At 39.5% G+C, this 25,359-nt stretch overlaps 1 protein-coding gene and 1 long non-coding RNA gene across 3 annotated transcripts in view; one reads left to right on the top strand and one right to left on the bottom strand.

Moving 5' to 3' along the window:
- The window catches only part of KCNB2 (potassium voltage-gated channel subfamily B member 2), a 203,210-nt gene extending 191,442 nt beyond the window's left edge, over positions 1 to 11,768 (top strand). Inside the window, exon 3 of the mRNA XM_069957468.1 lies at positions 8,225 to 11,768. Coding sequence (XP_069813569.1) covers positions 8,225 to 10,351 — 2,127 coding nt within the window. The 3' untranslated portion in view covers positions 10,352 to 11,768. The remainder of the gene's footprint in view (positions 1 to 8,224) is intronic.
- LOC138783159 (uncharacterized) overlaps positions 1 to 25,359 on the bottom strand; it is a 75,597-nt gene that overhangs the window by 42,741 nt on the left and 7,497 nt on the right. Inside the window, exons 2-3 of one of the 2 annotated variants that reach the window (XR_011361643.1) lie at positions 19,936 to 20,036; positions 15,727 to 15,786 (exon numbers count right to left, since the gene is read on the bottom strand). This is a non-coding gene — a long non-coding RNA (uncharacterized lncRNA). The remainder of the gene's footprint in view (positions 1 to 15,726; positions 15,787 to 19,935; positions 20,037 to 25,359) is intronic. The other variant, XR_011361644.1, reaches the window with a different exon arrangement.

The following is a 25,359-nucleotide window of genomic DNA, read 5'->3' as shown; positions in this document are numbered from 1 at the left end:
TTTCACCAATCCGGATACACTTACTTGTCTTTACTGGTCGGGGACAGAAATCCTCCTCTTCTATTATACTTCTGTCCCCTTCATCTAGTTTAAATGTCTGTCCAAAAACAATCTGAATTCCTCACTAAGTACCTGTGTACCTATGTGTGATGGGTGCAAACCATCCCTCTTGAACATGTCCTTTTTGCACCACTTGCAAAAGCTATGACTAACAAACCCAAAACCTTCTGCCTTACACCACTGCCTTAACCATGCATTAAACTCTGAGATACGACATGCCTTGTTGTTCTGATTACAGACCGGCAAAACCTCTGAAAATGTCACAGAATCTGTTATCTTGCCCAGCTCCAGACTAAAAGTTTGAAATTCCTTTTTAACCAAATCCACATCTCCTTGGGACAAGTCATTGGTTCCAAGATGAACCACCAGATCAATCTTGCTATCTATACTAGCAGCCTTCACAATGTTCACAATCCGTCTCCTATCCCTCCTGACAGTAGCACCTGGGAGACATCTCACCTCTCTAAACACATCCTCCTCCTGTCCTACCACAACACCTCTAACAATCGAGTCACCAACTAGAAGATGCCTTCTCTTCTTACTAACCTTTACTTCTGCCCTCAGTGGCCCATCCAAAACAACATCCCCATTGGAAATAACCTGAGCAGCCATGTCTCCAACAGCAACAGCATCTCTAGCAATATCAGCAAGAACACTAAAACTATTCTGCACAGAGAGGCCAAACGTGCTATGCTTCTGCTCTACAGCTCGCAACCTACCTGAACCAACTGTTTTCCAAACCGCCCTTTTCCTCTGAGGTCTTTGAGGAAGAGGTGGCTGATAACCAGGCTGCACAGCAACTCCTGGCTGGGATAGTCTCCTCACATCAGATTGAAGTGTACAGACTAAGGACTGCAGCCTAGAAATTTCACAACGTAAACCAGAAATCTGCATGCAAACTGGACAGCACCCCAAGTCCCAAAGGGTTCTACGGAAAACTACAGCCAAACAAGAATTACACTGCACCAAACCAGACATCATTTAAGAACAAGTGAAAGCAAGTATTTTGCCTCGTTGCACTTATGCCACGCTGCTTCTACCAGTAGTCAACTCTCCAGAGTAAAAAAAAAAAAAAAAAAGGTCAAGAAACGGCAAAAAAAAAAAGACGTTTTAAAGCCATTTGGTGATTTTTTTTTATGGCGTGCCTGCATACATCTCTGATAAGTGCAATATGGATAAGCAACAGAAGTCCAGCTCCCATGAGCCCCAGCAGTTGTAGTAGTCTATCTATTTCCCCTGCCATGGCCACTACAATGGAAACGCAGTCTGACATGCATACATTCAGACAAATGGCCATCTGTGTAAGACCTGGAAGGGCCCAATGCTCTACTTGTTTGTGACTCTCTCCTCTGCCTGTTAGTGGGCAATCCCCAAGCAATCCCTGTAGAATCCCTGCACACAATTAGTTTCTTCTTCTTTTATCCACATATACTTTTTATACTTTCATTCTCCATATGCTCTATAGCTAAACCTGGATGTGCCGAGATGCTGGTGCTTTGTATTTCTACTAACAATCTCCTTTTTTAGTAAAAATAAAAGGCTGTTCGGTCTGCACAGACAATGGTTAAAACTCATACAAAGCATTTCAAAGGATGGCATCAAATATCTTGTTTGCATAGAAAATATTTAAATGGATGAAGAGGATGGATAGGGGGGAAAAAAAGCATCCGAACGCTACAAAATGACTAAGCCCAAGTGGCAACAGGCTTTGAATTTACTGTTACAAAGAATACACTTATCACAGAGGAAACATATTAATCAGAATTCACTTAGAGCTCATATGAATATAAATCAGTTTGTCTGGAAATCCGCAGCATTTAAACCTATGTAGGTTTTTTTCCCTTTAAACTATGTTACTTTGTAACGATTCGCTACAGGGGTAGAAGTGCGGCACAATAGACGATGGCGTGCGGAGAGAAACAATACGTTCTCCATTGTGATTCTGAATTCACAAATAGAGCTGACATTATTATACCATGTGAGGTGATCGTAGCTGGTTGCCACTTATTTTACAGCAAGTTGATCATCTGAACTCTGCATACAGTACATGCATTTAGGCAGACTTGTGTCTTCTCTAGACATGAATGAATTTCGAGTACGCTCGGGTCCATCCAAAACCAAGCGTGCAACATTTTAAGTTGGATGCAGCCCTAGGAAGTACTGGAAAAAATGGCCTATGGCTGTATCCATGTTTTCCAGACAGCCTTAGGGTTAGGGGCATAGCTAGGATTCACAGGGCCCCATAGCAAAATTTTAAGGGGCCCCCCTCCCCTATGCACAACACAAAGCACTGCCAGTGGCTGCTTACTATGACAGTCCACAGTTTTTACCTATAAGGGCCCATTAGGAGCCCTTATTGTTAAGTACATAGGTGCAGGACCAGACTACCTTCTGCTTAACCCATTATATACTGTAGTGTGTAAGTAACCTAATATTCAGAAGACAAGTAGATCTTTGCTTTATTGCTGATAATCCCTGACCACTGCACGGAGCTCCGCACATTTTCCTACTTGATTGCGCAACTGGAGAACAGAGGTTAGGGGTTAACAATGTAGTGAAGCAGAGATCTCTATTTTCTGCTTGTTAACCCTTTTTTTGTGTTGCAGCATGTAAGGAAACATTGGGTCACTTACATACTGCAGTACATAAGGGGCTAAACAGAAGGACAAACACTCTTAACTTCTCCCCCCGGGCCCCCCTCCTGCATGGGCTCCATAGCAACTGCCTACTCTGCCTCTATGGTAGCTACGCCACTGCTTAGGGTTGCATCCAACTTCTGCAGCCACCAGTAATCAAATGCTACACACTCCATTTCAGATGGACCTGATCATGCTCAAGATTCGCTCAACTCTTGTCCGTAGATATAACATCTAGTATAGACCTGAGCTGAATTCACAATCTCCATGCATGTCTTCCTTGCCCAATGGGCGCACAGAGCTTGCCGTGATGGTTTTCACTATCTTCATTATTCTAGTACAAAAAAAACAACTCTTAGGAGAGCGCTTGTCAACTAGATGTTAGCTGTTTCCAATAACAACCGAAAGAAATGAGAACCCTGGGCGATAATACATTCAATAATTCAAGATTAAAGGTAAAGGTTTTCCAGGAAGAATATCAATCTCATCCATGGGCTGTGTTTGCCGCTGTAGCATAGCATCATTTATGTGAATACGGATGGGTTTCAGTATCAGATATAGCACATAGACAAGCATGGTGGATTGGCACTCACACAAAGGAACTTGCAATATAAGGTTACCTATATATAGCAAAAGTAAGGGAGGGAAAAGAAATGCCATAATTATCTAATATATTGTCCTCAATTGATGATCTTGGGAATAGTTAATGGAGTATAAATATGTTTCATCCACATATGTGGAACATGTCTATAGGGAACTATAAATGAGTAGGTAGGATCCCCCAGTTCCCTTCCACTCAAGCATTCAGGGAATTAGGTTTTAGTATATAAGAAAGCACCTGAAGAGCTCAGTTATTGAACTGCATTTTATACGACTCAATAACATTAAACAGAAAACATGAATAAGATTGGTTATTTTATTACAATGGCGCTTGTCAAGGGGTGAGATATATTAGACAACAAGTAAACAATAAACTCTTGATGTTGATACATTGGAAGCAAGAGAAATTAAAAGGTTTAAAGTGGCCCTGTCATCACAAAAAACTTTAGACATGTCAAAGTGTTTAGACCCTGATCGATCAATAGAATGAGCTAGGAGAGGACCTTGCTACAGAGTGAGGATAGAAAGTGAGGCCTTCTTATCACATGACACAGGGCCGGGAGAGAAGCTGGAGGGTGCAGACTTCTCCCCGCTTGTTCTCATGTTCGGTTACAGTCTAAACACTCAGACCCGGTAAAATCTCTGACATGTCAAAAGTTCTTTGTGTTGGCATCCTTAAGGATCTAATAGTGAGGTCCAATTTTCAATAGTAGTTAGGTCAGAGCATCTCCAAAAGGCCAGGTCTTGTGGGGTGTTCATGGTATCTAATCATCAGTACCTACTAAAAGAGTACGAAGACACAATTTGTAAACTGAGCAAGGCTGCCCATGGCAAATGAAGATTAGCCCATCTTGTCCCATCTCTCAGAAGAACAACCCATAGTACAAGCTTGTGAAATAGTTAAAGTGTTGTTATCAATGAAAAAAAAAACTTTAGTTTTTAACAGTACGGGTCTGGTTACTGAGACCCCCCCCCCCCCCCCCAATTGCTAGAATGGGTGGGAAGAAGCTTGGCTGAGCACTTCACTTCCCATCTCTCCCCTTGCTGTGAAGACAGATTCTATAGAAGTCCATAGAATCGGTCTTCTTTAGCGAGGAGAGAGGGAAAAAAGTGCTCAGCCAAGCAATAGGTGGGAATCCAAACATCCTCTATTATATATAAAAGGTTTTTTGACATAGTATAGTAATTAGTGACTAATGCTGAAACAATGGAATAGGGTGGGCTCGTCCGATAAATCACGTTTTCTTCTATATCACATGGATGACATGCTGTATATGAGTCACATACCTGAAAAAACAAGGGCACCAGGATTCACAGCTGGGAGAAGGCAAGGTGGTGGAGGCAGTGTGATACTCTAGGCAATTTTCTACTAAGAAGCCTTTGCTCTTGGCATTAATGTGGATGTTACTTTACCACATATCACCTGCCTAAATTATAATACAGACCAAGTATATCCAGTCAAGACACCAGTATTCTTTGATAGCAATGGCCACACTGTAAAAATTGTTCCCAATTGGCAAGGCCCAAACTTGCAACTTGCAGTATATAAAGGATCTGCTGCTAACTTGTTGATGCCAAATACCACAGAACATCTTTAGTAGTCCTGCTCAACGCAGATTGGACAGCAAGTGGGTTGCCTACTATACACAGAATTAAAGGGAATCTGCCACTCGGTTTATTTCACATAAATGAGGGCAGCAAAACTAGTGAGTTAAATGCTGAACAGATCGGTGTATTACTTACATCATTTTGTTCAGCCGTTCTCCATATATGCAGGAGAAAAGGATTCTTGCCACACCCCGCCCCCCAGCTGCTGATTGACAGTTGACTGCCTATACACAGCATGGATAGATAACTGCCAATCAGCAGCTGGTGGGCGGAGTTTTCTGCTTCTCATAAATATCCAGGACTACTGGACTCATGCTTATGATGTAGAGGACTAGCTTTTGTCCATGTTATCCAGGAGGATATCCTCGCATCAGCTGTACAGAACAATGTAAGTGATACATCACTCTGTTCAGCTTCTCTGTCACTAGTTTATGCTACCCTGAGATAGGTTAGCATAAACCTGCTGACAGAGTCACTTACAGCAGGCATTTTAATTGTAATGGCTGATCAGTACAAATATGAACCCATTTGAATGGGTTACATGACTAAACCAAAAAATATGTTTACACATTACATCTCTTTCTGAATGGACCTAACATATTTAAAGTTAATTCAATAACTTTTCGCACTCTGCAAAGTTTTTACATTTCAGCAACAGACAACTGGAGAGAACAAACATTACCCTTCTGTACTCATTGTAGGCAGTCGGATGATTTCACTGGGAAATAAGCATAGAGGTACAATGAATATGTAAAGATGGTTTGCACAAGCAAACAAAACAAAGCATATGCTGAGCAGCCAGGTGAGACAGTGCCTTCCATCTACAGCACCAGGGAATTCTTTCACCACTTCTGCAGCTTGCAGAACAAAGCCCTGGGGATTCCGCTCCCATATTTACTGAACAGCCTGTTTTCTATGTATTCACAATAACGTAATACAGTCCAGAAGGCGCCCTTCATTTATTGACATAGAGCTTTTATGTTGCATTTCAAATGCATTATCTATCCCAAAATTCTCACGTGGAGAGTGATAATTTAGTTGCATCTATTCACGCTGAATAAAATAATGGTGCACACAGTTTTATGTTTAAAAAAAATAAAGTAAATTTTATATACACACATACACAAACGTATACTTGTTGTCTATAAACTGTAGAAGGATAGTGCCACCTACTGCCTAGTTCAGACATGACTTAGAACTGACATTACTTTAGCTGAAATGTCTTCTCCTATTAAATCTGAAGTCTCATTGGATTGTATTAACTGCCCTGGGCTATGTCTATGTTCACACCCCCCTCCCCCCCCCCCCCCTTCCCCGTAAAATTTATGGGAGTATTGTGCATGGTTTTTCAAAAATAGAAAAAAAAAGTTCCTTATTTAAAAATCTAAAATACATATATCTATAAAAAGGTTAAGAAGAGCTGCACAGAACACAATTTTATTTCGTATATACATATGCTGAAATAATCCAAAAACATGCATTTTAATCAGGGATGGGGAATCTTTGGCCCTCCAGCTGTTGGAAAACTACAATTCCCATCATGCCTGTACAGGGAATTGTAGTTTTGCAACAGCTGGAGGGCCAACAGTTCCCCATCCCTGATTTAAATGAATGCACAAGGCTGCCCAAAATGGAAAATTGATGCAGGAAATTTGACCCTGTATATCCTGGCATAACATACTTTCTAGAACTACTCTTTCATGATGGAAACCTGATCATCTCTATTATAAGGCTATAGGGTCATTCAGGATTTGAAAATGGATCCATCATAGTTGTCACTGCACTTTTATACACAGTCCCTGACACTAGTGTGAACACAGCCATATATGGAAGGAAGTATTCTCACTTACAAAGGGCAGTTACTACCTTATAGGGTTTTTTTTGCCTTCTTCTCTATCAGCATTGCACCCTAACAGCTTTCATCAGATGAACAATATTCAACTTTCACCTTTGTAAATGAGGGTTTTATGCAATGAAGAATCTATACACAGAATTAAAAAAAAAAAAATCCATTCTAATCTGCGCCTCACATTTGTAAGTTTCTATTTTTCCCTCTTTCTAACGTTCTGTACCTAACACCAAGGAATCTGCTGTATTTAATTATATTTTCACAATGCTTAGTCATACTTGTGTGCTTGCCGCTGTTATTAAACTTTACAAATCCGGTAGACGCTATTGATCTGCCATTTATATTTTAGCATTTTTCTACCGCTGTGTTTTAAGCTTCCTCAGCAGGCGTAAGACTACAATAATACATGTAAATAATGCAATTAATCTCGGTACATGAGGTCTATGTTTCTACAGACTCTGCACATAAGCTTGATTGGTTACTGTTTTAGGATACTTCTTGTAAATTTCTGGGTATTGTTCTTATAAAAATGTCAGACTGACTAATGCTGAGTTTTACAAAACGAAGTGTACTGACACAGCAGTGGAGTGAGAAATGTCAGGAATTTACTAAAAGAGTCTTTAATGCTGTAGTATATGTAATTAATGAAATGAAAGGAGTAGCGGCGTCTTATCTTAAGTGAAAGAAATGTAGCTTTGTGGCAAACTTTCTATGTTTAGATAACTGTGGAAGGGATATTTGGCAATACTAAATATAAAATGTCACATTAAAAGCTACTGGTGATGCATAAGGGTTTAAGGCAGGGTTCACACAGCATATGACATTGGCCGTTCTGCGACACGGCCGTGTTACAGAACGGCCAGTATCAGTGAAGTTCATCCTGGCCAGTACTGCAGTACCGGCTGGATGAATTTCATTTCTTTTTAATTGGAATGCGGGCACATTTGGGTGTGCCCGAATTCCAATTGCCCATAGCAGACAATGTAAAGTGCAGCCGGAGCCATACTTTACATTGTCTGCTCTGTCAGTCTTGTGTGGCCAGCATTCAATGAATAGCGGCAACAAAAAACTGACTAGACAGTTTTTTCTGCGGCCACAAGGAACCCTGGCCGTAATGTGTATACAGTGTGTATATACTCCGGACGGGATTCCGTAGCAAAGCAAGCTGTAATTTCATTTAATAATAGCTGTGGTTGCAAAACTGCAACTACAGCCGTTGTTTATTGAAATCATACGTAGTGTGACCACATGCAACAGATCACAGGTGTTGTAACTATAAATGTCCCTTTAAATTGTTTTCAAGATGGTTTTTTTCACGTTGAGGATCAGTAGGAGGAGGGTATCATATTTATTGGTAATGCATAGTGTCTAACAGATATTTGTGTGGATTCTGAAATTTGCCTATAATAAGGATTTATATTTTAACTCTGATTACCAATATTAAACAATTTCTTTTGATCTTGTCTTTCAGATTTTGGCGATTATATCCATTCTGTTTATTGTGCTTTCGACCATCGCATTATCACTGAACACACTACCTGATCTGCAAGAACCAGATGAATTTGGGCAACCAAATGATAACCCTCAGTTGGCACACGTAGAAGCCGTTTGCATTGCATGGTTCACAATGGAGTATCTACTACGATTTCTTTCTTCACCTAACAAGTGGAAGTTTTTCAAAGGCCCACTGAACATAATTGATTTGTTGGCCATTTTGCCATATTATGTGACAATTTTCCTTACAGAATCCAACAAGAGCGTTCTTCAGTTTCAAAATGTCCGTCGAGTGGTCCAAATTTTCAGAATTATGAGAATATTACGTATACTTAAACTTGCCAGACATTCAACAGGTCTACAATCCCTAGGATTCACACTCAGGAGAAGTTACAATGAACTAGGATTACTGATACTATTTTTGGCTATGGGTATAATGATATTTTCCAGTTTGGTGTTTTTTGCGGAAAAAGATGAGGATGCTACTAAATTTACAAGTATACCTGCTTCATTTTGGTGGGCAACCATAACTATGACTACAGTCGGGTATGGAGATATTTACCCAAAGACATTACTTGGCAAAATAGTTGGGGGCCTCTGTTGCATTGCTGGAGTGTTGGTGATCGCTTTGCCTATTCCAATCATTGTAAACAATTTCTCAGAATTTTACAAAGAGCAGAAAAGACAAGAGAAGGCAATAAAGAGGAGAGAAGCACTTGAACGAGCTAAGAGAAATGGCAGCATTGTGTCTATGAATCTAAAAGATGCATTTGCTCGCAGCATGGAGCTGATCGATATTGTTGTAGATAAGTCTGGCGACGGATCTAATAAAGTAGAGAATGCTAATGATAATCATTTGTCCCCAAGCCGATGGAAATGGGCAAGGAGGACAATGTCTGAGACAAGTTCAAATAAATCATTCGACAATAAATATCAGGAGGTCAGTCAACATGATTCCCAAGAACTATTAAACAATTCTTCTTCTAGCCCACAACATCTCAGTGCCCAGAAACTCGAAGAGCTGTACAATGAAATCACAAAAGCGCAGTCACATCCTAGTGTTAACTCTGCCTATCATGAGCAATCAGTCATCCCTCCGGCATACGAAGAGGAAATAGAAATGGAAGATGTTTCAGCAAAGAGAAACCAGTTATCAGTTGCTCCAAAAGATATAATAACTGACATGAGAAGCGTCTCGAGCATTGACAGCTTTGCCAGTTGTGCAACAGACTTTACTGAAGCGGAAAGATCTCCTCTTACTCCATTTCCAGGGAGTAATCTCGAAATGAGGTTCCATTCATATACCCATCCTGAGGAAGGTGGTAGAGAGGTTAAAATGTCTCACTTTCAGCCACGTACAAAATACCCGGGATTTGCTCCCAAAGATGTCACTTTTGAGTATAAGTTATCAGAGGCATCTGCTAGGAATGAATGTGGAACCCCAAAGATACTTCTCCAAGAACAAATGGGTGCTGAGCGAGAAGACAGCCAAAGTTCCATGAGACTGAATCATCCAATTAGATCTAGATCGTTGAAAGTTAATTTCAAACAGTCAAAAGGAAGCACTCTTCAAAATCCAGCAAATATTACAAGCGCATTGCCGGCTAACACAATAGAACACCCGCTATACACTCATCTTCAGCTAAGCACACTTTTTCTGCAAGACTATCCATCCTCAGAGCAACCGACACAGACAGAAAAGGAGTCCCCAAGTGTGTTTTCAAGGCCTCCGACATCACCTTCTCGAAATCCCAAAATTGTTTCACTCTCTTCCAAGAAGAGAAGCAGCTTTACAGAAATAGACACAGAAGACGATGACTTCATGCAGGTATGTGGTTCAAAGAATGATACTCAGGAGGACATAAAAACTAACTGCATTGAGGACAAGAATGATGGCAGCCATGCTACAGCAGAAACTGATGTACTCTCCCTGCAAAAAACAATCAATCAAAATTGTACTCAGGACATTTACTTGGCAGGAGAGGATATCAAACAGGACAGTGCTCAGGAGGAGAGCAAAGTGGAAAATCATTTATTTGTCCCAGAAATCCACTCAGATACTGGTGAAACAGGTTATTGTCAGACACGTGAGACCAGCATGTGACTAGCTGCAAGAGCAATAAGGACTTTTTTTCTTAAAAGCACTAAGGTTGGTAAAGCCTATGAACTCAAAAGGAAAAGCCTCAAAGACATCCATAAACTATTAATTTTGCATGGCATGAAGAATTGCTTAGTAAAATAGTTCAGGAACTACCTTTTGTAAGAAAACATATAATGACTCAGCGGCAGTGTGTAATAATGAAAGCCCTTCTTAAGAGCCAGTGTATTGCAAATCCTGACATTCTTGATCCTTTAATCCATGATTGTAGATGTGTTTTGGAACATTTAAAAGCAGAGTAGAGTTTGTTCAAGAAAGGATTATGGGTCAATGCATGCATTAAAGATGGAAAAGAGGTTCTGTGAGCTTTAAGAAAGCCTATATGTGTATATATGTTAGCTAGAACGACTGAATATAAACTAGGTACATAAAGTGAACCCATTATTCTGGGACACAGGTACAGTACTTCCTTCACAGTGTACTGCTTGGAGGACTTGTACAGACTTACATTATGTTGCAGAATTGCAACCTTGTCAATAGCTGGTCCAGTGATACCGAGGTGAGAATTACAACATGGATACTGTGTTGGAAAGCTCACCAAGACTGGAATTGTTATGCAACTGAAGTAAATGCTTTCTGTTCAGAGATCATTGTTGGTTTAAATTAAGAGAATATTTTTTATTTTTTGTGCTATAAACCACTGCAGATTTTGCTGTGCATAAGATTGTTTTTGCATTTCTTATTTAAAAAAAAAATAAAGTAAAAAAAAAACAAAAAAACATAAGGCAAGATTAAACAACCACAAATGCAAGCGTGAAGACTGATATTTAATGTGTTAACTTGCCAAAAATGTTATTAATAATAATGTCCCAATGTTCAGTACACAAGTACAGTTATTGATCGCCACGTAAATAGTGCCAATTACCATGAAATAGTTCACTTTGCAATATACATGTTGGATAGTATCATGTGTTTTACCTTGCAGTCTATAATTTACCTCTCTTATGGAGCTGTCGATGGATAAGGGACATAGCAGTATTGGAATATTTTTCCAGGGACAGCAACCATAAATAGTTTATTGTTCTTGGTCATTCCAATTAGTCAAGAGCATCTTTCCACCACTGATTAACACTGTTCTCAAATGAAGTGACAACCTATGTATTCTCCACACCAGAGGGACACTTAATGAAATTCGACCTCCAAAAGAGAAGAATCAATGGTCCATAATATTGGGCCGACCCACTAATGTAATAATCCTTGAAAGTCTCCATGAGATATTGGTTTTTATGTTGGAGGGTTGACATGATGTAGTGATGGACAGACCTGACCTTATATTAAGCTGTGTGGGCCTTAGTGCACAAGGGTCTGTATGTCTTTATAGTGAGGGTCTGGACAGCGAGGCCTACTTTTTTTTATAATGTAAAGGGACTATAGCACCACATCCTCATTCGGTCCTGTTGGCTTTTTCCGGGAGTGGCACAATTAGGCTATGATTATTTACGGCCCAACAGTGCCGCTCCTAAATGAACCTAAAGAAACAAAAAGGCCCTGAAGGTATACAGCTGCTTTTTATACCACTTGATGGAGTATCTCCTTCTTCTCACATATCTTTATAGCGTGTCAGCAGACTATTGTGCACAAAGGTACACCTCTATCTTACATGCTCTTCTCACAGAAGGCTCGGAAGGCTGCCACCAACATTGTTGACAAATGTGTTAAGTTTACAGTCTAAAGATTCTTATTCTATGACTCCTCTGAGCTAAGCATATGCACCTACACAGTGGAGTAGCTAACATCATAAAAATGTGTTCAGTTCTCCTGCCTTTAAGTGTTTGCTTGAGAGGGAATAGAGAGGACAATATGGAATGCTTTAATATTAGATGAGTGAATGCTTTATGAAATTACATGTGGACAGTAATTTATTAAGGTAATAGGAAGCTATAAGAGCAAAGTTTAGTTTTATTTGCAAATTTACCTAATAGAAGTGCAGATAACTAGGTAACTACAATGATGTCTATAAGGCTAATTTTACACATGATTTTTTGCCAGCTTTGCGGCCATATTTTTTGGACGACCGTCATTTTGGCGCCAAAACATGCCAGTTTTATGCAAAAACAGTCGTATTTTGCATAAAATGGCCACATTTTGGAGCCAAAATGGGAGCTGTTCAAAAAAACGGCCATGAAACAGCCAAAAAAACAAACAAACCTAGTTCTTTTGTTGATGGTATTTTGTGGTAAAAGATGCAAGGCCGCTAAATAATACCTGCATGAAAAATACTAAACACTTAAGTAAAATCTAATATTTATATGGAGCAATATTGCTTGGAGAGTTACAGAGAAAACTGATTCATGGCCTATCCATAGAACAGTTGGTTCCTTTCACTGGTTAGTGGCCAGGCCTCATTAGTGCAGCTCAGCTCCATACACTTGAATAGCAGCTAAGACTCCACCACGACACAGTGAAAGAAGCCAACTGCTTCTGCCTCCACTCATGGTTTACAGGGGGCCTGATCGGCAGGGGACCTGCTGTAAGCGACTGCCAATGAGTGATTGATAGCCTATCCTGTGGATATGACATCTGTCAATGCAAATCTATCATGCACAAATTCGCTAATGAACCAACAGCACTATCCAATCAAATGTAATAACAGTATACGTCTTATCTTTGTAACCACTGTCTTAATTTTACTAAAAAAATACTGTTAAATAAACCATCCAAACGTCCACAAGGACCACAACGCATCGATGCATGGCAGCTTCCTCCTGCAGCTTTTAAGACAGGCTGGGCTCAGCAACTTAAAGCACAGGTGCCATGAGCCTTATTGGTAACATTCACCCTGTGTGTGCCACCGGAGGCAGAACTTGCTGCTTTCATTCTGGCTGTGCACGCAATGTGAGTGTTACCAGCTTCAATAGCTGTATGTCATTTTAGTAGGGCTCAGCAATTTAAGCCAAGCTCAACCTGTTGGTCAAGCTGTATGAGGGTGGCGATAAAATTTGCAATGGGACTGTGGCCCTACAACACAGCAGACCCTAGATCACACCTCTTTGACACTGAGGCTGAGACAGTTGTTACAAAGGTATGACATATATACTTTTAAAATAGTTCCCTCGGTTTATTATCAAATTTGTGTGACAGATCCATGCAAACAATAATTATTCCATAGCAGCATGTTTTACATGTAAGTGATGAGTCCTCATTTCTTATTGGGTACAAAGTGGATACAACATGTACATTGGACTTTTGGTCGCACTGCCACACCCTGGCAAGTTTACCCAATATCATCAGTGGTCTACAAACATGTTGGGGGTTGTGTACCAACACAGTACCACCATTTTTTTTTTCAAAGGAGAATTGGGTACTTACCTGATTTTATATGAAATTGGAACAGCTTATAGAAACTCATGGGATTTTTATTACTTACATTTGCAAAATGATTTATTAGAAAAATATCATTATATTAAAGAACTGTCCAAAGCCTCACATTACCAGAATGAGGGTATGATGTATAGAAAAAAAGTGATATGGTTATGTAGCCTTCCCCTTTGTTTTTGTTATACAATGCACCTCGTGATCTTTTGGACTTCTTGTAATGATATACATTATTGCATGACTACTTGCACATTTGCATGGGGGCACATTTTTGGCACTATTTGCTTGCCAATACAATAAATCTACTGCATTTCTTCAAGTGACATAGGGAACAATAAAAGATTATGTCCTTTATTCTGAGACACCATAAGCCATAAACAAAGATGACCAACCAGTAGTTCTAGACACAATTCTGAGATCTGATCTCAAGTGAAAGCAACTAGAGAATATGAGTGCTTTTTGGAATTTTGGGAGATGATCGTGGCTCATAGTCTGTAGAGTGCAAACCCTCAAATTTGCATGAAATGGCTCCCCTACTAGGACAACCCATTCAGATTACAACTTCTACATGTTGGCCAAAAAGTAAGTTAGTAGATGTATTTGTCACCCATTAAACCCTCACACTTCTCAACAGGGGCTCAAAATTGCTATGTGCCATATCGAAATAGCATGTGCATATAGGACATGTTCACAGGATTCTCTCAGAAGCAATGACTAGGCTCATAAGATACCTAGTAGATCTGTTCCTGCTTTGAGATAGGGAAACACTGAATTTTGAACCATCAGGGGTTTCTCACTTTCTCAAGTCCAATTGGCACGCTTCGATAGAGTACTCCTAGAGTAAGGGCCTTGTTACAGGGCCCATTTCTTGCTGTAAACTATTGCTGATCTTATAGATTGGCGCTTGTTTACAAAGCCTATTAGACGACTTGGCCAATATATGGGGAGTGCTGCACAAATTATTGTGCTGATGGGTGTCCTTTTCCCCAGAAAACTTAATACATTTGGGTGTAAATCCAAGTAAAAAGCTGCTAACAGCAGTAGTGTTTTGTGCATGAAAAAAAAAACAAGTTAAGGCTGGGTTCACACTACGCATATTTCAGTCAGTATTGTGGTCCTCATATTGCAACCAAAACCAGGAGTGGATTAAAAACACAGAAAGGATGTGTTCACACAATGTTGAAATTGAGTGGATGGCCGCCATATAACAGTAAATAACTGCCATTATTTCAATATAACAGCCGTTGTTTTAAAATAACAGCAAATATTTGCCTTTAAATGGCGGCCATCCACTCAATTTCAACATTGTGTGAACACATCCTTTCTATGTTTTTAATCCACTCCTGGTTTTGGTTGCAATATGAGGACCACAATACTGACTGAAATATACGTAGTGTGAACCCAGCCTCCATCAGTAACACTATGTCACTTACATCAAAGAGGCTGTATCCAACAAATATTAAAATGGAGATGTTATGTTTCCTTTTCAATTTTGAAGATATATTTTTTTTCCTATAATTTCTAATATCTTTAATTTGTCTGTAGAAATAGTTTAGATGTTCTGCATTTTGTGACAAATACGGGTACTGTCTATAATATTGTACTGGCATACAGAAATCTTATGTAGCACAAGTTGAGGTCAGGTGGAAATGTGTTCCCTGTTTCTGAGCGTATGGTTTTATGTTATATATTTATTGTACTGGTCTGAATATTTTTGTCATTTCGGCAGGCAGGTTCTGGGGAACTGACAATCTGAAAGCCATCCACAGCCTAGATTTATTGACTACCCTATAACAAGAGGGAACAATGCTACGCTTACAATATATATATAAAAAAAAAAAAGTACTAACACATAAAAAGAATCTTAACATTTAAAACAAGCAGTTTATCAAGTACACAAAATAAAATTAATCATCTTCATTTAAAAAGATCAAGGGGGAAAAATTAATATAATCACATTTTATAATGATTATGTATCTTTTACATTATAATGAGATTTATAATACCACTTCTCCAGGGATTCACCATCCAGAAGCTTTGTATAATTGAGGAATACTTCCAGTGATCTATGTTTAAAAAAAAAAATTAAAAATGAATGCTCTATGCTATTTATTTGCCTCATTCACTTGCATACTCCATTAATCTCAATATTGGGTAGAGTAAAAGAAGACTTGAGTTATGGCAGCTCTTTATTTATTCCTTGCGGAAACTTACAAATATAGATAAAATAACCTGAATTCCAGCAGCGTTGACACTAATTAAAACAGGTAATATTTCTCTCTCTCTCTACAATGTAAAGACCCTATTACGCAAGCAGATTAAAGGGCAAAAAAGGCCCTGTGTAATAGGGCCAGCAATCAGCTAAAGGGCAATTGCACCTTTGTTAACCGATCGCTCAAATGTGACATGTTTAAAAATTATGGGCCACACGTTCCCCCGTGTAACAGGGGATGTGCAGCTGATGGTTGATTAAAGCAAAGGGCTGTATGAAATATCTAGTGTTTGTTCATGCAGCCCTTGACACGATTATCAAGCCATGTATTAGGCTCAGTAAAAGAGCTGATCAACTAAATCGGCTCTTGATTGCTGTCTATATTTTTCTCTGGAAATACATTTTACTTCGGCTTTATTCACACTATAAAATAAACCTTGTTAAGAATTTTTTTTAATACTTAATCATTGTATTATTAAAGGATCCAAAATAAAATAATTTTTAAGACACATAGGATAAACCCATTATTGGTCTTGGCCTTTGTCTTGGGCATTTTCAGCCATAATACTAATATGGTTTCATATCACAAGCCAGGTTTTACCCAATATTTTTCATCTTATGAATCAAGTAGGCATGAGTAGATGACACATAAAGTAAATCTCTGTATACCATCATTTTTATGCCTGGTTCCATTAAAATGTATTAACTCTTCTGTTTCTCTTATTACCCAAAGCCAATTCAGCACGGCCATTCGGCCCTGGTGGATTGGCAGCAGTCACGCTTGAAAATAATAGATGTTCACAGTTTTCCTCATTACCAGCTGGTTCCACCAACAATTTAGTAGATCTCAGGATGTGCACTTTCCAAAGAGGTGTTATCTAAAGTAACATGTGTGGCATATCGATCAGCAAACTAATAATACATGATTGGCATACCCTATGATACTAGTCAGTAAATCTATTTAAGGGTACAAACCCACTTGCCGGATCTGCAGCGAGTCTCCTTGCTGCGTTTTTGCAGCGAGACTCGCTGCAGATCCCAGCCCTATACTTTCATTAGCAGAAAAACTCGCAGCAGGGATGTACATCCCTGCTGCAATTTTGTCTGCAGCCCTCCCCATTAACCCCCTAGCCGCCGGACATTATACATTACCAGGTCCCCGTTCCTGCTTGCTTCGGGGCTCCCGGTGTCTTCACGGCCCGCCCGGCCAATCAGTGCGCTGCGGCGGGGCAGCGCACTGATTGGCCGGGCGGAACGTGCCGGGAGCCGCCGAAGCAAGCAGGAGCGGGGACCTGGTAATGTATATCCTGCCCGCCCCCCCCTGCAGCCCCGATCGCCCCGGCCGCATGATCGCCCCTCGCACCCCCCCCGGCCGCATGATCGGCCCCCGCACCCCCCGGCCGTACGGCCGGGGGGTGCGGGGCGATCGGGGCTGCGGGGGGCTATCGTACGGCCGGGGGGTGCGGGGGCCGATCATGCGGCCGGGGGCAATCGGGGCTGCAGGGGGGGCGGGCAGGATATACATTACCAGGTCCCCGCTCCTGCTTGCTTCGGCAGCTCCCGGCACGTTCTGCCCGGCCAATCAGTGCGCTGCCCCGCCGCAGCGCACTGATTGGCCGGGCGGGCCGTGAAGACACCGGGAGCCCCGAAGCAAGCAGGAACGGGGACCCGGTAATGTATAATGTCCGGCGGCTAGGGGGTTAATGGGGAGGGCTGCAGACAAAATCGCAGCAGGGATGTACATCCCTGCTGCGAGTTTCTCTGCTAATGAAAGTATAGGGCTGGGATCTGCAGTGAGTGTCGCTGCAAAAACGCAGCAAGGAGACTCGCTGCAGATCCGGCAAGTGGGTTTGTACCCTAACAATGATTTTCACCAAATATATATTAGAACACTAAATAGAAAAGTTTACTTGTAAATACAAAACCTTGGTTCTCCCACTCCCATACATTGACACAACAAAAATGTTAGAAAATGGTAGAAACACCCTTTAATTTTTACAAAATATTTCCTCCAAAACAAAGCTTCAAAATGTATATATACTTAATCTTCTAAGGAATATCTTGTACATGTAAAATAAATTTATACAAAGTTAAAGAAACTATTGTAAAACTAAATTTTGTATTATTAGTATTCAACTATAGTATATTTCAACAAATACAATTGCTATTATAGTACGATATTTTCCAGTCTGAAAGTGGCTGCATTCACTGTGACTAGAAAAATTAATTTAAAAAAAAGTACCCTCTCTCAATGACAAAAACATACGATTTGTCATATATATAGAACATGTGCTAATATGTACAGTGATTGACCGTAATAATTTACATGTACTATTTTTGTACCAAGACTAAAGGCAATTATTTTGTAAGGCAGAGTCCAGAAAAAAAACACCATCTTTTTAATGTTTGGACCTTAGAGTCAAGTACCTTCTTAGTACAGGCTATATAATAGACATTAACGCAGTGTATTGTTCCTTTAAAAAAAAAAAATCAGTCTCTTTTCACATCTAGTTTAATTTCACTTCAGAAGCCTTTAACACATATTGATTCCCTTTGGAAAAAAAACAACAACTTATACTGTACATTTTTACTGTGTTCCTCTCTACAAGAAAGCATATCAGACTGCTCTTTACTATACAATAATCAAAAGGTATATAAATGAATAATGGCCCATCTTATTCCAAAAGGACATATGTTTTGGTATTCTGTGTGCCCATGGATACATAAGTCTTGTGCATTAGAAGCTTTCCCAGAGAATGTGAACATGAAATAAAGTGAAATGTGAATGGGTCCTTAGGTAAATAGAATCAGTAAAAATAGAGAATCAATTATGTAATGTATTTCTATTTTTCATAAATGTCTATAGTAGACTATGTCATTCCGAAAATTTGACATAAGACATATTAATATATCATATTATCTAATCATCACAGAAGAAAATTTAAAGATGCTCTATCATGGGAGGATAACTGTTTAGTGCCTTGAAATTTAAAAGGGGTTTCCAGGCAAAATATTGCCCAGAATACCCCTTTAAAGGGACATTGTCAACTCTGACCCCAAACTACAGTAAAACCTTTAAAAGTTCAAAAGAATATTCTCTTTATTTTGTACTTCTATTTACTGATACCAGAGACAAGAGCTTGAGTTGTATGAGAACCTATGAAATTATGTTGCTTACCTTTCACGGGTTACTTACCTTTTCTAGAGTGCCCCAGCTGAAGTAACTCCATAGCTACACGTTAATGGAAAAGTTTGTAAATCTGTTTACCCCCCCAATCATACACAGACACACACACTTCCACAATGTATTCCGTTCATTGCTTTTTGCACTTCAGATTGTCTGGTAACTATTGGTCTTCCGGTCTGGTAGACTACCAACTAGGTACATAAAACTACATGTACAGAAGTGGTAACAGGGAATTCATTTTAAAGCTCCTTCCTTGTCCCGATGTATTACATAACTTGGGTCTTTTATGAAATACATCTTATAGAGTTGCCCAATATCTCAGTAAATAAAGCTACATGCATAGAAATAGTAGCAGGAAGTCCTGTCTATTAATGCAATACGCTACCTCTCCACACAAAACAGGTCTCAGGACACATGAGAAGATAGCATAGCATGTCTTACATGTTTAGAATACTGTATAAAATAAGATGGAGAAAGGTGTGAGGACAAGACAGATTGTAAGTGTATATTTTTGTATAGCGGAGGCTCATACTGAACATCAAAAGGAGAGTTGGATGCGTTGGTGGTTTGCAAGGCTTACTATAATCTACTCCTACTATCATTAATAGGTATTTTTTAACTATTTAATAAATCATTACTACTTAAAAATCCATCAAACTACATGGGTACGGCTACACTAAAACATCTATTATTCGCACCACGAATGTTATAATAAACTAACATAAATTATATCTTAGTGTTGTTTGGCCCCATAAAATAATTTCTTTGTTTAAACAGTTCACAATGTTGTAAAATAATAAAATAAGTATTATTCACCTTACCGATCCACAATCTCTTCTCAGGGCCCAATTTTAGGGGCAATTGCTGGATTGTTTGTGTGGCTCTACCCACCTGGCACTTGAGCTGTGTAATAGTCTCTGTAAACAAGCACAAATTTATGTTAATTGGCACTGGTTTATATGAAGCATCAGGCTGTCTAATAGGGCCCTTAGCTTACTGAGTCCCTTAGTCCCCTAGTTTCCTGATCTCTCTCAACATGGACAAGTGACTACTAGTGCAGCCAGTTATATCTTATTTCAGAACATTATAAATTGTTTTTTTAAAGAATGGACCAGATAACCAGTTGAATTTCCCAAATTCCTGCATTATCAATGATGCCCAGATTGTATGGACTGCATCTGGTATTCACTTTTAACCTAAGTGACAACATTCCTTTTACCAGATCCCTATTCAGGACTTTTCACAGATATCACAACTTTAGAAAACAAAAAATGGCCTCAGGGGTCTTACCACAGTGTCCCACAATGGGTGTGAAGGGGAATGGGGAAACAAACATATGTCCTTCCTCTCTTTAGAATAAAAGACAGTGACATGGATTGGGATCAAGAAGGGGACCTATTTTATGAGCACATCTAAACAGCATAATGTAATTGTATGCTACAATATTTCAGCAGAAATGAAAAGATTACATGCACACATTATTGATCAGCCCACAATTAAACTGATCACAATTAAAATCTCAAATGATAAAACCATCTATGCTTCTCAGGTAATCCTCACTATTTAATCAGATGGCAAGATTGAGCTTTGATAGGAACCATGTGATCAATAAACTACAGTAAATACTTTCCACTAGTGGTCCGTTTACACAAAGGGATAATTCGCCCAATCGATCACTTAACTATTTTGAAGCAACAGTTTGGTTTTTATAACGATAAGTTATATAAGTTTTTTGGCTAATAAATCGTTAGAAAAATGTTAGAAAATTTGTTAGAAAAATCGTTATTGCGATTGTTTTTAAGATCACTTAAGCCCATCTCACACGTAGGGTGAATCTTTGAAAGACTGTTTACACATAGCAATCTGCGAATTTTTAGCGAACGACCAACGATGATTTGAGAACGTGGTGAAAGATCACAATGAACGATTTTTCGCTCGTTGCTTGATCGTACGTTGTTTACACGAGCCGTTTATCGCTTAAATGCAATCATTATTTCGACAATTCAAACGATAATCGTTCTGTGTAAACGCACCTTTAGAAATCTAAACATGATCATTAGTGGTTTAAATAACCAAGAATTACAGTTAGAGGAGTGTGCAACATAATACATAGAGCACCTAAAAAGTATCCATCATTTTATTATATATAATAATGGTAATAAAGCACAGACTTCAATTAATGGCACTTTATTACTAGGCATAGCATTAATTTTATTCCTAAATGTCCTTCACCTCTTTTACTTATCCTAAATATTAAAGATCTTTGAGATACTGTTGGGCTGACTATAGTGCATGAAGGCGAAATTCAGCCAAAGGACAAGCAAATACCAGTTCCTCAGATGGTTGTAATATTAAAGCAGGTTTAAAGGGGTACTCCAGAGGGTACAATGTTTTTCATCAATAGGTGTCAGAAAGCAAAAGAGGTTTTCTATGGGGATTTGCTACTGCTCTGGACAGTTCCTATCACAGACAGAGGTGGCAACAGACTGCACTGTGTCAGACTAGAAAGAATACACCACTTCCTGCAAGACATACAGCAGCTGATAAGTAGTGGAAGGCTTGAGATTTTTTAACAGAAGTAATTTACAAATCTGTATAACTTTCTGACACCAGTTGATTTAGAAACATTTTTTCCCTCTGAAATACCCTTTTAACAACCAACATTTGTCGACTGTACATCTCACTGTGAAGTAGGGGATCTGTGACCAACAAAGATAGAGGTAAAGAGCAGCATGGCAATCCAGCGAGCATTTGTGCAACCCCTATCCACATAATAACTTAGTAATGCAATAGGCTTCCTAAAGGGGTTATCCAGCGCTACAAAAGCATGGCCACTTTTCCCCCTCTCTTGTCTCCAGTTCAAGTGTGGTTTGCAATTAAGCTCCATTTACTTCGATGGAACTGAGTTTGAAACCCCACCCAATCTCGAGAAAAGAGAGGGAGAAAAGTGGCCATGTTTTTGTAGCGCTGGATAACCCCTTTAAGTAAGTGCTGATCAACCTGATTGGCACTCCCATCAGGCACGGGCCTACCCATGAAATAATATCCTTACATGCTCTATATAGTAGTCACCTGAGACACTGTAATATAAATTAAACATTTCCAACTTATACTTCGAGGGTTAGAACAACACTGCTTGCTTTTTATGTGCGGGCAGTGGTCAGCCGGGAAAGCTTTAGATGTCCAAAACCTGAGGTGGAAAACTAGCCTTATGCCTATCAAAAAGTTGAATAACATTGTAGCAAACTGAGATTTCATATGAATCCACTCTGAATGTAAACATATATTTAACCCAATAAACACCTTATCCTAAAAATGCAGTGACTGCTTCTGCTATAGAATATTTCACTATACTTAAAATATAGGTAGATCTTATTTATCCTGTAGCCAAGAGATTTTAGTGAGCTAAAGAAAACCATATACAAATTGCACAATGATAAATAGTATGGAGCATGTTTAGTACATGGTAACAAGCCACAAGGATTCTTACTTTTATAACAAAGAGTGATCGAACACTCAACCTAGCAACAATAGTAGGGATGAGTGAACTTACAGTAAGTTTGGGTTCACGTGAACCTTATTGCTCGACACTTGAAACCTGCTGCCTGGAGAAGATAGATGCATCTTCTCCGGGCTGCGGGATTCAAATACTGCAAGTCGCTCATCACTAGTTAATAGACTAATATTAATAGTTAATGCACCAAACACAAAGCTTAAGTGTTCATGATGTTTGACCACATCAGTAGCACCAAGTTTTTGTGTAAGTTCAGTTTTTTCTGTATATTATTTCTGTTGTCAAATAGTTTGATAATTTTTTTGCTCTGTAAATATATATGTATATACATATAAATTTATATTTGTACGATATTCGTTTCAGTAACTATCCTGAATGCTGCAAAGAACAAACGACAAAAGCACAAATGCTACTTTTACATCCTCCTCACATATATCTACCAATAACCGTCTGACCTTCCCGACATGGAAAGATTTAATAAAGTTTCAATAATGTTTGTAATGTATTTTTTTAAGACAGCAAGTATACAAACATCACAATGAATGTCAGTAGGATTGTAAGTGTTCGGCATCATTGTACAGTTGCAAGAAGAGCACAAGAACCAGAAAGATATTGTTGCGTCGTCTTTACAAGGTGCTCAGGTTAATGTCTAACTTTCAATTCTAAGGATCAGATCTTTGTTTGCTGTGTATTACTGGGATGCAGCATGTTCCATTATAATTCAGCCATTCTCTCTGCTCCTTCATTATTCCGGCCAAATGAACCAAAATGCTTCTTTTTGCTCTTCTTCATCTGCATCAACGTAATCTGCATTAGCTTCTTCTCAAACATATCTAATGGCGCTTTTATTAATGTTTCCATTCTTGCTGCCTTTGATTTACAGGAAGAGGAAATGTGACTTTGTAATAAGTAGGATGTTGATTACCTCCATACCAATCGTCCTTTGGATTCTGTATGCATGCATGTAACTGTTGAACATTTATGTCAAATGTCTGTACAATGACTGCATTACTTTCTTCATTTCAGTCTGAATGCATATGCAGGATAGAAATAAATGTATAAATGAATCATTCTGTCTCATCTCAATTCTCTGTCATTTACATTAGCATTACATAAATTCCACCGTATCCACAATGGCCCACAGTGCATTAGAAAAGATCATTTCCTGCAAGACATGGATTTCCAGTATATGAAATTCTTGCTGATTTGAATGTATCCAGTTATAATATGCAATATATATATATATATATATATATATATATATATATATATATATATATATAAAAATATATTTTATTTATTTATTTTTAATTTCTCCTAGGTTTTGGCAACATCCGCTTAAACCTAGGCCTCCAAACCTAGGGCAGGGGTCTAGGGGTCTACTAAAATAATGTAGTGATGTAGAAGGATGTAGATGGCAATCAGCTGCTTGTAGTAATAAAGACTTTTCTACTAAAACTACAGCAGGTAAGGAAGACAAAAGCCCCGAAGAGCCACAGGCAGCAGCAGAGCAGCCATTCTGCTTCATACCTTATGATGAAACGGCTGTGACCGCAAAACCTCTGTTTTACTATTGCCTGTGGCTCTTCAGAGCTTTTGCTTTCCTAACCTGCTGGAGTTGGGTGCATCTGCATCCTTCTACACCATCATATGATCTGTTTGTTCAAGACTGTGCACCACCACCACCACCAAGGGATTATTTGTTTGCTTCCCTGTACTCCTGGTCCGTATGGTATCCATGAGCTCAGTACCGGTCTGCTTTTCCTTGATACCTTTTCGGAAACATATTGTAAATGACGCTGCATTTGTGAAGAAGACCTCCCAGTAAAAGGATTTATGGGTACAACCAAGGTCTATGCTCTCTTGATAATTATTGGGTGGCTTTATTCCGTAATTTGTATAATTCTTCTTGGCATTACAACACAGTCGTCCCTCAAGTTACAATGGCCTCAGGGCACGCTGACTTCAACATAAAGGGGGAATTTATGAAGGCTGGCAGTTATGAAGTGACACTGACTGTGAAGCCATTTCTGCTGCTGTTGTGTAAATGGAACAGACAACAGGTAGAAATGATTGGCAATAAGCAACACAGCCCCTATAAAGGCGCCATCCTGCAGTGGTCCTGGTGACCACAGACCATTTCTCTGTTCTCATCCCTTTTGGCTCTTGTTTTGGTCACTTTTGCATTTTGTCATTGCTCTCAGCCCTAGAGGTGCATAAGGTGGTGTCTACAACCTGCAGAAGTTATTCATCCAGGGCACATCAATGCAAGCAGTGGCAAAAAGGTTAGCTGCGTCTATCAGCACAGGGTCGAGAGCATGAAGCACATACCAGAAAACAGGTGAGTACACCAGAGACGTGGAGGGGGCTGTAGGGCAACAACCCAGCAGCAGGACTGCTACCTGCTCCTTTGTGCAAGGAGGAGCAGTACCATAGCCCTGCATAATGACCTCCAGCAGGCCACTAATATCCATGTGTCTGTTCAAACTCTTAAAAGCAGAATCCATGGGGGAGGGGGGGTTATTAGGCCCCAAGGTTTGCAAGTCGGTGTCGTGCTTAAAGCCCAACACTGTGCAGGGCGATTGCATGTGCAGAGAACACCAAGATATGCAGATTCAACATTGGTGCCCTGTGCTCTTCACGGATGACAGCAGGTTCACACTAAGCACGTGTGACAGAAGTCTGGTGACATTGTGGAGAAAGTTCTGCTGCGTGCAACATCCTCC

This window comes from Dendropsophus ebraccatus, chromosome 2 (genome assembly GCF_027789765.1).
Source record: "Dendropsophus ebraccatus isolate aDenEbr1 chromosome 2, aDenEbr1.pat, whole genome shotgun sequence".
Lineage (NCBI taxonomy): Eukaryota > Metazoa > Chordata > Amphibia > Anura > Hylidae > Dendropsophus > Dendropsophus ebraccatus.
This window is presented reverse-complemented; position numbering and strand designations above follow the sequence as displayed.